Source organism: Nannospalax galili, unplaced genomic scaffold, assembly GCF_000622305.1.
Source record: "Nannospalax galili isolate Female #2095 unplaced genomic scaffold, S.galili_v1.0 scaffold538, whole genome shotgun sequence".
In the NCBI taxonomy this organism is placed as follows: Eukaryota; Metazoa; Chordata; class Mammalia; order Rodentia; family Spalacidae; genus Nannospalax; species Nannospalax galili.
Genome location: NW_008343842.1, coordinates 4,294,921 through 4,311,232, shown reverse-complemented (window position 1 = coordinate 4,311,232; position 16,312 = coordinate 4,294,921). Strand labels below are relative to the sequence as shown.

The 16,312-nt window shown below is 43.9% G+C and overlaps 1 protein-coding gene across 1 annotated transcript in view; it reads right to left on the bottom strand.

The window, feature by feature from the left end:
* The window catches only part of Ilrun (inflammation and lipid regulator with UBA-like and NBR1-like domains), a 70,518-nt gene that overhangs the window by 37,553 nt on the left and 16,653 nt on the right, over nt 1–16,312 (bottom strand). The window contains exons 2-3 of the mRNA XM_008840122.2: nt 12,972–13,126; nt 1,206–1,403 (exon numbers count right to left, since the gene is read on the bottom strand). Of these exons, the coding sequence (XP_008838344.1) occupies nt 1,206–1,403; nt 12,972–13,126 (353 nt within the window). The remainder of the gene's footprint in view (nt 1–1,205; nt 1,404–12,971; nt 13,127–16,312) is intronic.

Genomic DNA, 16,312 nt, shown 5'->3' with positions numbered 1-16,312 from the left:
GGGAGCAGCTGATGGCACATGGGTAGAAGAAGTCAGTGGGCACCAAAGGATGTCAGCTCACAAGTCAGTGAGCCAAGATGGGACTAGACAGAATCAAACAGAGAGGGAAGGCGGATAAAGAGGACAGGCATCCCATGAGCCCAAGAAGGTCCATTTCAAGAGACATTTCAAGGCAGTAATATAGAGATGGGCTGGTATGAAGACTGCAAAGGCTGCCTACTGGATTTGGCAACCCGACAGTGACTGACACTCCCTGCAGTGGGGAGTGGTTAGGTAAAGTGTGCCCTGGGTTCCAGTGCATAGAAAATGCGAACTGAGGGCTGGAGAGATGGCTCAGCAGTTAAGAACATTGTTCTTACAGAAGACCTGGGTTCGAATCCCAGCATCCACATGGCAGCTAACAAGTGTCCGTAACTCTAGTTCCAGGGGATCGGACAGCCCCTTCTGTCTTCCTCCAGCATTGCACAACATGGGTGCACTAACCTACATGCAGGCATAACACTCATACACATTAAAAAAAAAAAAAATAGGGGCTGGAGAGATGGCTCAGTGGTTAGGAGCACTGACTGCTCTGGCAGAGGATCCGGGTTCAATTCCCAGCACTCACATGGCGGCTACAAACCATCCTTAACTCCAGTTCCAGGGGAATCCGAAGCCCTCTTCTGACCTCCATGGCATTGCACAACATGGGTGCACTCACATACATGCAGGCAATACACTCATACACATAAAATAAAAAATAATAAAAAAAAGAAAATGTAAACTGGGTGTATAGTTGCTCAAGTGTAGCACTACAGGAAGGAGTAAAAGGTGTTAGCAGTTGGGTAAGTCATCTGGTTGGAATTTGGTGCATTCCCTGACTTACATGGCTGTGTCTAGAGATTTTCACAAGGCTGGAATCCAGTACTCAGTATCCAGTATCCTTACAGCACACATGAAGGATTACATAATAAAATTAGCATCAGCAGTAAATGGTTGTTGATAATACAAGCATAATCTATCACACACCACAGCAAAGTTTAATTAAATTCACAGGATAAAAGGGAGTGCAATAGACTGACCCAATCTGCCATTAATTTCAAGGCATTTTAGCTGCATGGGGAAAGGAGGCCAAGCTCTGGCACACTCAATGGCTCTAACACAAGGGAGGTTACTGGGGGGTTGTCTTAACTCCTTTGCCCTGGCCTGCCTGAGGACATACTCACCTCCATAGTAGAGTCCCGTAGCAGTGCACATCCGCCACTGTCCCTGATACATTCCTGCTCTGCTGGGGCTGCACATCTGGACGCTGACATCTGCAATCTCTTGGGGCTCTAGCGATCTCACCATCACCATGTTCACATGTCCAAACTGGTCTCCCCCGACATATTTAAGACAAACCCCTGGAGGCCAGGCCTCTGCCCCTGAGTTCAAGCAAAAGAAAAGAAATGTTAGGAAGCCTGTAGTCCCTGGCTAGAGTTTCCTGTAAAACTGTGGAAGAGGCCTCTTTGTCTCACATACACGAAGAAGCCCACCCACATATCTCCGAGCCAACAATGTCTCCCATCACTCAACACAAGGAATTTTGTAAGATGGCTCAGTGGATAAGGGTTCTTGCCACCAACAGTGAAACATTTAATCCCTGGATCCCTCATGGTGGAAGGAGAGGCTCTACTCCAAGTTGTCCTCTGTCCTCTCTCTTGAAAAATAAGTGAATGGGGCTGGAGAGATGGTTCAGTGGTTAAGAGCACTGGCTGCTCTTGCAGAGGACCCAGGTTCAATTCCCAGCACCCACATGACAACTAACAACCATTCATAAACTGTAGTTCCAGGGGATCTGATGCCTTTTTTTAAAAAATCACCCACATGGTGGTTACAAACTATCCCTAACTCCAGTTCCAGGGAAATTTTTGTTTTTTAAGATTCATTCTGTTGCCAAAATTTAAAAATCAGTTTTAACTTTTGATTTGTGTTCCTTAAGAAGCCCTGACCTAGGTTTCTGACAAGAATGAAGGAAGAATACTAGTGGTAAAACAGCCATTGAAGAACCCATATTTGAGGACGTTAACATTGCTATAATTCCTGGTTAAGATTATATTGGTTGAACATCAACCAGATTGCAGTAACTTTAAATGATGCTATTGCTTTCTTGTCCTTTTCCTTCTAGCTGTATCCTTCCAGTACTGACACAGGCAACTGTATTAGTCACATTTCTGTTGCTGTGATAGAAACACCATGACCAAGGAAGAGTTTATTTAGCTTTGGTTCCAAAGGGGCAGGAGTCCATCATGGCAGGGAGGCATGGCGGCAGAAGTGGCTGGAGGAGGAGTGGAAACTGAGCTCTCACATCTTCAAGCAGGCACAGGAAGCAAGAAAGTGAGTTGAAATCCTGCAAGGCTTAAGAGCTCTGTAAGCCTGCCTACAGTGACAGGCTTTCTCCAGCATGGCCACACATTCTTTTTTTAAATTATTTATTTAATAACCATATAATTAGAAGAAGCACTTCATTACAGCTTTAACATATTCAGGAACACACTCCAGAGCAAGAATACATCTCTTTCAAAAGTGGCTGTAATTTTTAAGTTCACAGTTGAATTAATAGAGTTATACACTACTGAACTCAGTATAAGTCTTGTAAGACATAAAATTGAATGAGTTTTTAACCTTTAAAAAAGATCTCCATTTCATTTTAGGATATATTGTTCCTTGCCCTCTTTTGACCTCCACAGGCATTGTACAACACAGGTGCACCTATTTACATGCAAGCAATACACTTGTATACATAAAAAAAATAAAACAAAAAAATAAATAAAATTCTTTAAAAAGTGAATGATGGGGCTGGAGAGCTGGCTCAGTGGTTAAGAGCACTGGCTGTTCTTACAGAGGACCCAGGTTCAATTCCCAGCACCCACATGGCAGCTGACAACTGTTGGTAACTCCACTTCTGAGGATCCAATGCCTTCTTCTGATTTCTTTGGACATTGCATGACACAGGTACACTTACACAGATGTAGGCAATACACTCATAAACATAAAATAAAAATAGTAAAAAGGTTTTTTTAGAGGAAAAATAAGTAAATTGAATGTAAATAAAGAATTTCGGCTGAGTCAGGTGTGGTGGTGCACGCCTTTAATTCCAGCACTCTGGAGGCAGAGGTAGGTGGATCTCTGTGAGATCAAGGCCAGCAGGTCTATAGGAGACCCTGTCTCAAAAAGACCAAAAAAAAAAAAATTAATTAAAAAAAATTAGGAATTAATAATCTCTGATTAACGATCCTTAAGACATGTATTTTGGACTGGAGAGATGGCTCAGCGGTTAAGAGCACTGACCGCTCTTGCAGAGGACCCGGGTTCGATTCCTAGCACCCACACGGCAGCTACGAACTGTCCTTCTGACACCCTTTTCTGACCTCTGTGGCATTGCACAACACAGGTGTACTCGCATGCAGGCAATACACTCATACACTTAAAATGAAAATAATAAAAATAATTTAAAAAAAATACCAAAGATGTATATTTTGGGGCTGGAGAGATGGTTCAGCGGTTAAGAACACTGACTCTTCTTTAACACCTGAGTTCGAATCCCAGTATCCACATAGCAGCTAACAACTGTCCATAATGCCAGTTCCAAGGGATCCAACAGCCTCTTCTGTTCTCCATGGGCATTGCAGGACACGGGTGCACTTACTTACATGCAGGCATAACACTCATACACATAAAGATAATAGGTAAAATATATATATAAAAAAAAAAGATGCGTATTTCAAGTGACATTAGAGAAGGTCACGTCATGCTAAATCTGGTAAGCCAAAGAAATGTCCATGAAGAGCTGTGGAGATGAAGCCCAGGCCCACTCTCAGGGGAGATTGCTTTCTCAAGTGAAAGTAACAGTCACTTTCACTTGAATTTTTAAAGTAAGAATATGGTCAGCACATGCCTGTAATCCCAGCAGTCAGGAGGCTGAGCAAGAAGATTATGTGTTTGAGGCCAACTTGGGCTACCACAGCAAGTTCCAGGCCATACTAGCTATACTACAACACTGTGTATCAAAATAGATTAACAGATATACAAACAAAATAAACACTATCTTGACTTCCTAGTCTTTCCATAGAGGTAAGAGGATGAGCCACACAAGAAGCGATGTCTATGATGTTCTCATTTACAGATGGTGTTTTAGGATGGGGCCATAGCTCAGTCAGTAAGGTGTCTGGTAAGCACAAAGACCTGAGTTTGGTGCCCAGAACCCATGTAAAAAAATGCCAGGTAGGAGGCCAGGGAGATGACTGGACAGTTCAAACATTTAGGGAGCAAGCAAGAGGACAAGAGCTGGATCCCCAGAAGCCAGGTAAATGCTGGGTGAGCATGGAGGCCCACCTGTAATTCCACTCTAGGAAGGTAGAGAGGGGGTCATTAGAACAAGCTGGTTAGGGAGACTACACAAACTGGTGAGTTCGGGTTTTGACCTCATGTAAGGCTGCCTCAAAGAGTAAGGTGGAAGAGTGATAGAGGAAGATTCCTAACATTGACTTGAGATCTCAGAAGCACAAGTACATAACATACATATACACCCACACATAAACACACATACACAACACACACAAACACACACATAATGAATTTTTATTTTGCTTTGTTTTTTTTTTTTTGTCTTTTTGAAACAGGGTCTCCCTGTAGCCCCAGCTAGCCTAGAACTTACTATGTAGACCAGGCTGGCCTTGAACTCACAGAGATCCACCTGCCTAGGCCTCCCAAGTGCTGGGATTAAAGGTGTGCACCACCACACCACCACTCCTGGTCATGATGATTTTTAAATCTAAAAATCTAGGTAATAGTCTGGGCGTGGTGGCCTTTAATCCCAGCACTCGGGAGGCAGAGGCAGGTGGATCTCTGTGAGTTCGAGGCCAGTCTGGTCTCCATGGTGAATCCAGGACAGCTGGGGCTACAGGGAGACTCTGTCTCAAAAAGACCGGAAAAAATAAATAAATAAACAATCTAGGTAATAGCCAACACTTGAGAGGCAGAGACAGGTGGATCTCTGTGAGTTCAAGGCCAGCCTGGTCTACATAATAAGTTCCAGGTCAGCTGGGGCTACAAGGACAGCCTGTGTCAAAAAAAAAAAAAAAAAGTCCAGGTGTAATTCATGTGCTTGTAACCTGAGTTGCAGAGGTAGAGACAGGAGAATCCCTGGACCCTGCTGTCAGTCAGCCTAGCTTACTTGGCAAATTCCTGGCCAGTAAGGGACCCTGTCTCCAAAAAATAATGGAGAGCATCTGAAGAACAACACCCAAGGTTGTCCTCTGGCTTACACACACACACAAATCGTGTTACCTGATATAAGACTTTTCTTCTGAGGTCCTTAACTATAAAATACTTAGGGGCTCAAGAGACTGTTTAGATCTCAGCGATGGGGAACACAAACAGTGGATGCTCTCCCCTGTAAACTGAACTGTGGTCCCAAGAGTAGTGGGTACCCACCAGAATTGCTCATGCAAAAGATGGAGCAGCAATGCAGAGACTTCGGCTGCAGTATTTTCTGCCTCTGCAACAGCCAAAGATCTCATTTGGCATGTACTCTCATGTAAACTGTAAACATGTAAATCAAAATGAGATATCTGCCCAGCATGGTGGTGCACGCCTTTAGTCCCAGCACTCGAGAGGCAGAGGCATATGGACCTCTGTTGAGTTCAGGGTCAGCCTGGTCTACATAGTGAGTTCCAGGCCAGCTGAGGTTACAGGGAGACCCTGTCTCAAAAAAAGACCCCCCCCCTCCGAAAAAAGAAGGTGGGTGGTCAAGGGTGCACTTGCCTGCGTATGACAGTATTTTGGTGAGACCTTTTTATGTCCTCAGAAATGGCAGCTAACAACTGTCCGTAACTCCAGTCCCAGGGGATCCGACAGTCTGTTCTGTCCTCCTTGGGCACTGTACAACACGGGTGCACTTTCATACATGCAGGCTTAACACTCATACATATAAAATAAAAATAAATAAAAAAAATTGAACTTTACGTAGAAGTTTTCATTTATGTAGCTCATACTGATACAATTCATTCCATCTTATAAGGACTGTGAGGTAGGTATCATGAGCCCCATCTCACAAGTGAGGAAACCAAGTTCGGAGAGGTTAAATGAAAAAAAACCAAAAAAAAAAAAAAAACCCAAAAAACTTTGTGTTGACTAGTTAAGTGGTATGGCAGCACAGATGACTAGATGTGATCTTTCCTGTGAAATCTCTCTAATATGAAGTCAACGATATTACCCTTTTTATAGAGGCTTCTTTGTATCCTTTAAAATATATTTATATATATAGTACACACGCACACGCATGTGCGTGCACACACAAAATGGTTTCTGTTAGTACAAAAATGCAAGAATGTGTCTGTTTTTGAACTTCTAAGACTAGATTAACTAATAATCTGAGTGTAAAACTCAGTTGTCCCTCAGCTATGCACAGGAGAGGGCACTGCTGTATTGCAGGGAAACTGCAATGGCGGGTAAAGCATCAGATGAGTACCATTTGACAATGTAACTGGAGTCCTCTGCTCCTGGACACTCCAGGTACCTGCGCCTGTTCGCTGTCCACTATCAGTTCCAGGATGCAAACGTGCAGGTGGGAAGGCACAAACTCTGCTGTCTGGAGTCCCGAGGACCCATGTCTAGTTCTCACAGCCACAATGCTAGGACTGGTAACTCTGAAAAGGTGAAGATTCTAGGGCTGGAGAGATGGCTCAGGAGTTAAAGAGCAATGGGTGCTCTTATTGGGGACCCGAGTTTGATTCCCAGCACCCACATGGCAGCTAACAACCGTCTGTAAATCCAGTTCCAAGGAATCTGATGCCCTCTTCTTCTGAAGGCATTGCATGACATGGGTGCAGACAGCTAGGACTACAGTGATAGATGTTTTCAACCCTGGAATTCCACATCTACACTGTTAAATTTCAAAGGGTTTAAAGTATATACCCTTTGGAAAAGCTGCTGGGACAGTTATATGTAGGACCTGACTCATCTGTTTGGTCTGTAAGCTTTGTAGGAAGAGGTGCCATGACACTTCTCATTAAAGCAGGTCATCAGTGACAGTGAGTGAGCCAGGAAGTAGTCAGGCTGTCCTATGTCCATGCAACACTCCACTTCTAGAGAAGACACAGGCTGGACTAGGACGTCACTGAAGACCCAGCACCCTCCTACATCCTCACTCCAGTAACTCCCTCCCATGGTCATGGTTACAGGGACAGAGCTGCATTACACGTGCCTGAACAACTTCCAGAAGACTGAAAAACCTGTTTGTGCACAGTATTTCAAGAGGAATTTAGAAACAAAACCTTTCACACAGTGAAGGAATGCTCATTTAACACACATACTTTTAAACAGTAGTTTTAAGCTGAAGTTACCAAGCAAAATCAAGAAGGAAAGACAGCCAGGCTCAACAGTTTCTCTCCAGGTCAAGATCAAGGTCAAGGCAGGTTCTCTAGGGGTCTGACTTGGAACTGTCTAGGGAGTAGATGATACAGCAAGAGGCTTTTCCAAATGGAAAACAGCAATTCTGTAACAAGACAGACTTTGATGTTTTGAACCTCAATCTCTTCCTGCATCGCCCCCCTCTGTGTGTGTGTGTGTGTGTGTGTGTGTGTGTGTGTGTGTGTGTAGCTAGGTTGCCCTAGAACTTACTAGGCATCTCAGGCTGCTACCTCCCAAACAGTGAGATTAATACCACACTCAACTTCTCAGCCTTTTTAAAATACTGCCTTGGAACAGGGTATGGTGGTACCTGCCTATAATCCCAGGACTCAGGTGGCTGCGACGTGAAGCCAGTCTGGTCTATACATCTCAAAAAACCCCAAAGGGATGGCAAATCTACAGCCAAGCTAGAGGACCTGAAGTTAGATAGTGAGATTCCTGGGACCCACATGGTGGAAGGAGAGAAATTACTCCTGCCAGATCTGTCCTCGGGATCTCCACATTTAAGCCACGTACACACACATACCAATAATAATAATAATAATAATAATAATAATAATAATAATAATATATAATACTAATGAACTCACAGAAAGCGAGATCATTTTTGGTGTTTTCTCTGTAAGTGAATAAAGTATTGACATAACTTTAAATAAAACTGGGGCTGGAGAGATGGCTCAGTGGTTAAGAGTACTGGTTGTTCTTACAGAAGACCTGGGTTCTGTTCCCCACACCCATATGGCAGCTAACAACTGTCTGCAACTCCAGTTCCAGGGGATCTGACAGCCTCTTTGGACCTCCATGGGCATTGCATGACACCAGTGCACTTACAAACATATAGGTAACACCCGTACACATAAAACTAAGTAAATCCATTTTTTAATGGTATTTTAAAAAATTTTTATTTTTATTTTATGTGTATGAGTATATTGCATGCATGTGTGTAAGTGCACCCATGTCGTGCAGTGCTGCAGAGGTCAGAAGAGGGCATCAGATTCCTCTGGAACTGGAGCTAAGGACGGTTCTTAGCCACCATGTAGGTGCTGGGAATTGAACCCAGGTCTTCTTCTGCAAGAGCAATTGGTGCTCTTAACCACTGAGCCATCATCTTTCCAGCCCCGTAAATCCAATTTAAAAAAAAACAAAAACTGTTGAACAAATCATTCTTTACAAACAAACTTGTATGGTGGCACACACTTGCAATTTTAGCACCTGCGAGGGTAGAGGCAGGAGGATCTCATGAAACACATCTCAAAAAAACCAAAAAGAATAAACAGAAAATCAGCCGGGCGTGGTGGCGCACGCCTTTAGTCCCAGCGCTCAGGAGGCAGAGGCAGGCGGATCTCTGTAAGTTCAAGGCCAGCCTGGTCTACTTAGTGACTTCCAGGACAGCTGGGGCTACAGGGAGACCCTGTCTCAAAAAAAAAAAAAAAAAAAAAAAAAAAGAATGAACAGAAAATCACATGTATGTTTCAAAAGCAGTTTTGGTATGTAGTGTCAGGTTTGCAGAACCCTGAGTAAGGATGATGGAGAACAAGCTGAACTGAGGAAGTTGCTGATGTATTTAAAACAGGGAAAAGAGATCTGGAGAGATGGCTCAGCGGTTAAGAACACTGACTGTTCTTGCAGAAGCCCCGGTTTGAATCCCAGAACCCACATGGCAGCTAACAACTGTCGATAACTCCAGTTCCAGGGGAATTCAACAGCCTCTTCTGATCTCCAAGGGCACTGCACGACATGGGTTCACTTGCCTACATGCAGGCATAACACTCATACACATAAAATAAAAATAAAATATTAGGGCCGGAGAGATTGCTCAGTGGTTAAGAGCACTGACTTCTCTGGCAGAGGACCCAGGTTCGATTCCTAGCACCCACATGGCGGCTATGAACGGTCCTTAACTCCAGTGGAATCCGAAGCCCTCTTCTGACCTCTGTGGCATTGCACAACACAGGTGCACTCACATGCAGGCAATACACTCATACACATAAAATAAAAAATAAAAATTAAATTAAAATAAAATATTTAAAACAGGGAAAATTTAAATGGTAAAGAAATTAAACAATCTCAGCAAACTGGACTTTAAAGAATTTAAGGAAAAATATAAATGAAGCTATTTACCTGTCTCCACACACCTCCATAACTAACACACCACAGTTAACTAACTGTCCTGTCCCCACATGCCTCCAAAACTGACACACCACAGGAGCTGTCAAAGGAGGAAAGAGCTACCACAATGTCACTATACCATGACTCCTGCGTCCTCTACCCTGGCTCCACCTGGAGTCTGTGGTCAGTGACACTTAACTCTAAGGAAGAACTACTTTGAATTATGCCCAGGACAAAACGATAATTAAATCTGATACACAAATGTTTATAGAAAAGGTTGGTGTAAAGCAGACAATTGGGAGGACTGCCCTCAGTTAGAGCCCAGTCTGGGTTAGAGTAAGAATCTCTTTCAAACAAAACAAAATAAGTTCCTTCCCTTATCAACATGCTGGCAATACATGCATACACAAAAAAATAAAAATAATAAATAAAATTTAAAAAAGGGGGGGGGACTGGAGAGATGGCTCAGAGATTAAGAACACTGGTTGTTCTTGCAGAAGACCCGGGTTCGAATCCCAGCGCCCACATGGCAGCTAATAACTGTCCATAACTCCAGTCCCAGGGGATCTGACAGCCTCTTCTGACCTCCGCAGGCATTGCACGACATGGGTGTGCTTGCCTAAATGCAGGCAATACATGGATACACATAAAATAAAATTAAAAACAACAACAACAAAATAGGTTAGTCCCCCAACACAATGAACTAAATTACAAAGAATTAAAACAAGGAGGCTGGAGAGATGGCTCAGAGGTTAAGAGCACTCTTACAGAGGACCTGGTTGGGTTCCCAGCACCCACTGGCAGCTAACAACCGTCTGTTAACTCCAGTTCTAGGGACTCCAACACCCTCTTCTGGCCTCTGTGGGCCCTACATGCACATGGTGTACTTAGATACACGTAGGCAAGACACTCGTATCACTCATACACATGAAACAAAAATAAAAATTAAAAACAAAACAAGGCAAACAAACCAAGAAGCACACATAGTTTGGAGCATGAGAGGCAAAAATAATATTAATAAAAAGGAAGCCGGGCATGGTGGTTCATGCCTTTACTTTAATCCCAGCAATTGGGAGGCACAGGCAGGCACAGGATATCTCTGAGTTTGAGGCTGGTCTACATAGCAAGTTCCAGGCCAGCTGGGGATATAGGGAGACCTTGTCTCAAAAATACCAAAAAATGCCAGGCATGGTGGGGCATGTCTTTAATTCCAGCACTCAGGAGGTAGAGGCAGGGGGATCTCTGTGAGTTCGAGGCCAGCCTGATCTACAATGAGTTCCAGGCCAGCTGGGGCTACAGGGAGACCTTGTCTCATTTGGTACTATAGCAGTGACAAAGGTGATGGCCACTGTATTGCTAAGAAATTTAGGCACAAGAACTTGGAGACAATACTTCATGTGTCAGAATCAGCCAAAGGCTTTATGCTCATGTATTCACTTTATGGTATTGCCGCAATAAATTGCCAAATAAATGGTCTTTTTTTTTTGTCTTTTTGAGACAGGGTCTCCCTGCAGCCCCAACTGGCCTGGAACCTGGAACTCACTATGTAGACCACACTGGCTTGAATTCAGAGATCTACCTGCCTCTGCCTCCCAAGTGCTGGGCTTTAATAAATGGTTATTTTTATATGTTGGATCCCCCTAAGTTTTGTATCATCTTACACCAAATTACCTTGGTAGGCAGGGTACTCCCTCCATACCTACAGTCTTAACTAAGTATCACTTTTGCCTAGGTTTTCATAGCTCAGACTCTATCTTGAAGTCTTCAATAACAAACAGATGAAAGTATCTCCAACCAAGCAGCATAAACTGACTTTAAAAAAAAAGTTTATTTATTTCTTGGGGGGTGGGGAGCACCCAAGAGGGCATCTGATCCTCTGGAGCTGGAGTTGTAAGGGATTGTAAGCTGCCCTATGTAGGTGCTGGGAATTGAACTCTGGTCCTCAGGAATAGCTATAACTGTTCCTAACCACTGATCTGTCTCTCTAGCTCTGACAAATTGTCAGTAGATGGGACAAGAGAAACAAAACTCAAAGAATTTAACAAAGAAAATATAGTAACGTTTATCAGACCTATATTCAGGTACCACCTTCAAAGAACTGTGGTGAATTCATTTAGCAATAAATCAAAACAATGGTTTTATTTCTTTTTTGATGTTTTGCTTTTGTCTTGAGACAGGGCCTCACTGTATAGACCTGGTTGGTCTGATTATGTAGACCAGACTGGCCTTAAAGCTTGCAGTGATCTTTGTCTCCCAAGTGTTGGGATTACAGTCAATGCCTGCCTTACAAGGTGCTTTATTAAAAATTTCTCTTAGCATAAGCCTTTAATCCCAGCACGTGGGGGGAGAGGCAGGCAGATCTCTGTGAAATCAAGGGCAGTCAGGGCTACATAGTGAGAAACTGTCAACAACAACAAAAAAAGGAAAATGGAAATAAAAGAGTGTGAAGAGGGGCTGGAGAGATGCTCAGCAGTTAAGAACACTGTTCTTACAGAAGGCCTGGGTTCGAATCCCATACCCACATGGCAACTAACAACTGTTTGTAACTCCAGTTCCAGGAGATCTGACAGCCTCTTCTGTCTTCTGTGGGCATTGCACAACACGGGTGCCCTTACCTACATGCAGGCAATACATGCAGACACATAAAATAAAAATAATAAATAAAATATAAAAAGTGTAAAGAGTGTGTGTATATGTTTGCCTGCCTTTATTACCCTAAACAAATTTGTGTTGTCACAACAAACAAGAGATACATACATATATTTATCTTTTGATATATTGATGCTAGTGATATACTGATGCTAAGATTTGACGGGGGAAATTTGCTGGCTGGACTGATGAAATCCAGGCCAGCTGGGGCTACAGGGAGACCCTAGCTCTTTCCAACTCCACTACTCTATTCAAGGCGGCACCTCCTCTAGCCTGCTGGAAATGATGGAAGATTAATTAGAGCAGAAATAAAAGGATGAAATACAAGGTTCAGGTGGAAACAATACTCCGTCATATACCAGCCTCGTCTGCAGTACCAACTGAGTATCGGACTACGGCTGGAGCCAGCAAAAGACCAAAGTCCTTCTTCCTGTTCTAAGACAGGATGTTTCATTGGCATTTGGTCTTTGTACAAGAAAACGCTAGATACTGTGTGTATATGAACATTCAGTCACAAAATCACATGCAGTTAAAGCATTTCCTTTTCTTTTTAAGGATGAGAAAACAAAAACGGAGCAATAGAGCCGGGTGAGGTGCTGCACACTTTTAATCTCAGCACTCAGAGACAGAGGCAGAGGCAGATGGATGTACAAGGCCAGGCTGGTCTACATAGGGAGTTCTAAGTCAGCTGGGGGTACAAGGAGACCCTGTCTAAAAAGACCAAACACACACACACACACAACTAAGCAAGAGATATACATACATGCCTGTCATACACTTACCAGAATTCTGGATCCGCCATGTTTTTATAAACTGAGTATCAGGAGGTATTGACTCCCCTTCTCCTATGGTGACATCTTCCACAAAGGACATAGAGGGCACACTGATGTTTGGGCTCTCAAAGTCATAATAGGCGCCAATTGCTGCTTGTAAGTTCCTATAAACAAAAAGACAAAAGACTTCAGACCTGTCTAAAGGAAATGATCCTAACTGACAAACTAAAAGAAAACTCTCCTCTTAGGGTTGGCCACATAACCACCATACAAGGCTTCAAAACCATTCTGGCTGAGAAACTGGAAAAGCAAGAGAACCAACAAACTACCATATCATTTTCTTCTGAAGGAACCCACATGGAAGGTATCAAGATGTCATCGGCAACAAGAAAAAACTCACTATCCACAAAGACAGCAAAAATGCATGAGGAAATCAACTAAGAGTTCCTCCATAGCCAGGCCCGGTGGCACAAGCCGGTAATTCCAACACTTGAGCAGAAGCAGGAAGATCAGAAGATCACAAGTTCAAGGTGAGCCAGGACTGCACAGTAAGACATTTGAGGGGGAGGAGGATGGGGTATCAGATGTCCCTTCATAACTTTGGGGAAAAAGTTCTACTTTTTCAAGTTGGTTGTATTGGCACACACCTTTAATCCCAGCACTCAGGCAGACAGAGGCAGGCGGATCTCTGTGAGTTCCAGGTCAGCTGAGGTTACAGAGAGACCTGGTCTCAAAAAGACCAAAAAACCCCAAAAGCTACCTTTTCTAAACACACAGATATTCTACCATGTGGTTCCCAGGGACAGAATTCAGGTCATGAGGTGTGGCAAGGGTACCCACTGAGCCACCTCAGCCCCAAGTTCTGCTTTAAAGTATCCTATTCATTTAGAGTTTTGAAAAGCAATACATGTACATGGTACAAAATGCTCAACATGGCTGGGTGTGGTGGCACATGGCTTTAATTCCAGCACTTGGGAGGCAGAGGCAGGTGGATCTGTGAGTTCAAAGACAGCCTGGTCTACATAGTGAGTTCCAGGCCAGCTGGGACTACAGGGAGACCCTGCTTCAAAAAGACCAAAAAAAAGCTCAACATACAATGGAAAATAATTGCTCTTCCTCTTCCCTCAACATGTACACACAGCCAGCCATTCCTGTTACATTCTCCTAGAACTTCTTATGCACATACAAGCAAATATGGTACATATTCCTATTTCCCTTCCCACAACTGGTGTCCTATTATATGATGTCCACCTCACCAGGTCTTACAGCCACTCCCTCAGCAACATGCAGTCTCACTGTCTGTCACAGCCGCACTCACTGTATAGGGTTACCACTAATCAACTGTGAGTGTTTCCAATCTTCAACTTTCCATAAAAAAGCCTAAGCATGAATCATGCTGTATGTGTGCCTATGTGCAATAATGCCTATAAGCAATACTGAAAAGTCAAAGGACATTTATTTGTGTACTCATTAGATCTAAATTCCCTCAATAGAAAGCTGTAAACAAAGCTTCAGTGCCTGCTTTAGCCCTGGCTCAGGCTCAGTGTTTCTTCGTCATTCTGGGTTTCTGCCAACTTGGTGGGTAAGCTATCTCACTGAGATTTAAAACGCTTTTCTCTTTGCTGGCTATGGTGGTACAAATCTGTAAGCACTGAGAAGGATGAGGCAGTGGTGTTTGAGGCCCAGCCTTAGCTAAAACAAACAAGAGCTTCACTCGTTATAAAAGTCATTACCTTTTTACTTGCTTAAAAGCTACATGTGGGGCTGGGGAGAGGGCTCAGTGGGTAAAGAATGGCTACACAAACATGAGCATCTGGGTTTAGAACCCCAGCAGCCATGCAGTACAATGCTGGCTGTGGGAGGCAGAGACAAGAGGATCTTTGTTTGGGCTTGCTGGTCAACCAGTCTAGCCACTTGGTAAGCTCAAGGTGAGAGTCCCAGTTTCAAAAAATAGTCACACACGCACACACACACACACACGGACTATTTGTAAGCTGGGCATGGCACAAAGGCCTGTAAACCCTAGCAAGCCCTTGGGAAGTGAAGGCAAGAGGATGAGGAATTCATGGCCAACCTGGGCTGCATGAAATCCTGTCTCAAACCAAAAAAACAACGCCCCACCACAAACATACAAAGTAGAAAAGGAAGGAAAAAAGCTATAAATCCTTTCTGGGAAGAAGCGCTTGATTACCGTTGGTGTTCTTTTGAACACCAAGCACATAAACCATAGTTCTCGCCAACTGAGCAAAACCACATCACTGACAGCAGTTCTTCGCTGCCAGAAACCAAAGCCATGAAGAAGCCATGTCCACCACAGGCACCAGAGATGCTTCTGCTGATTACAGTGAGCCCTTTTCTTCTGGTCTTGCTCAAATCAGTAAGCTCATCGCCAGTTTCCAGAGCACACAACAAGCCAAACTGCATGTTTCCAAACACAACCTAACCATGAGCCAAAGGAGTCAGTGGGTTGCTTATAATTACACATAAACAGCACCAAACAGTCCCAAGAGTCCACAGCAGTACAATGCGCACACTAGGAACAGCAAAGACTTTCTGGCCAGGGCCCCCCTGCCAGATACTCCAGGTGTTTGCAGCTGCCAGAAAGGAAGGCTATATTTAGAGCTGCTACTTCAGAGCCAGCCTCATGCAACGGTGGCCTGTCACACTAGTGAGACTGGAACAATGACACCAGCTGCCTGTCTGTCATGTCTATCTTGATAAAAATGACATGGAGTAGAAGTGGGCCAGCAGCCCAAACGCACCTGTTCACTTAGTGTTCAACACAAAGGCTTGGACTTTGGTCTTCCCAGCAGTTTCCTACGTAGCTGCCAGTGACCAAAGTCGAGGATATGTGACCGGCCAAGCCTGAGGTGGCACAGCCCCTATGACCATAGACAGACTCAGAAGCAGTCAGCCCTACCCTTGAGGGGTGAGGATAAAATGAGAGAAAAATAAGCATTTTCTATTTTTTCATTTGGAGACATTTTCTACAAGCTGTGTCCACTTTTTGATAAGTAATTTTTCTACCTCAGGTCTCCATAAGTAGTCCAAACTCTGTTTGCTTGCTGTAAAACATGCTTTGGAGGGAAGCAATTATTTGAGCATTCAGGACTGCCAATTCTCATCCACAGCCTGCATCCTATTTCACCCCTGCCTATGCCATCAGGACAGGCCTCCCAGACCACTGGAGTAGGAACAGTGGCAAATGGAAGTTAAGCCCCACTGCTAACCAGCCGGCCAATTCCTCTCCTCAAAGCCCTCACTCACATCCCAGTCCACCCCACAATTCACCTAAGGACCTGCTCATCTGCACCCACATGGTATCTCTGCCAGAAGATGAAGCACACTCT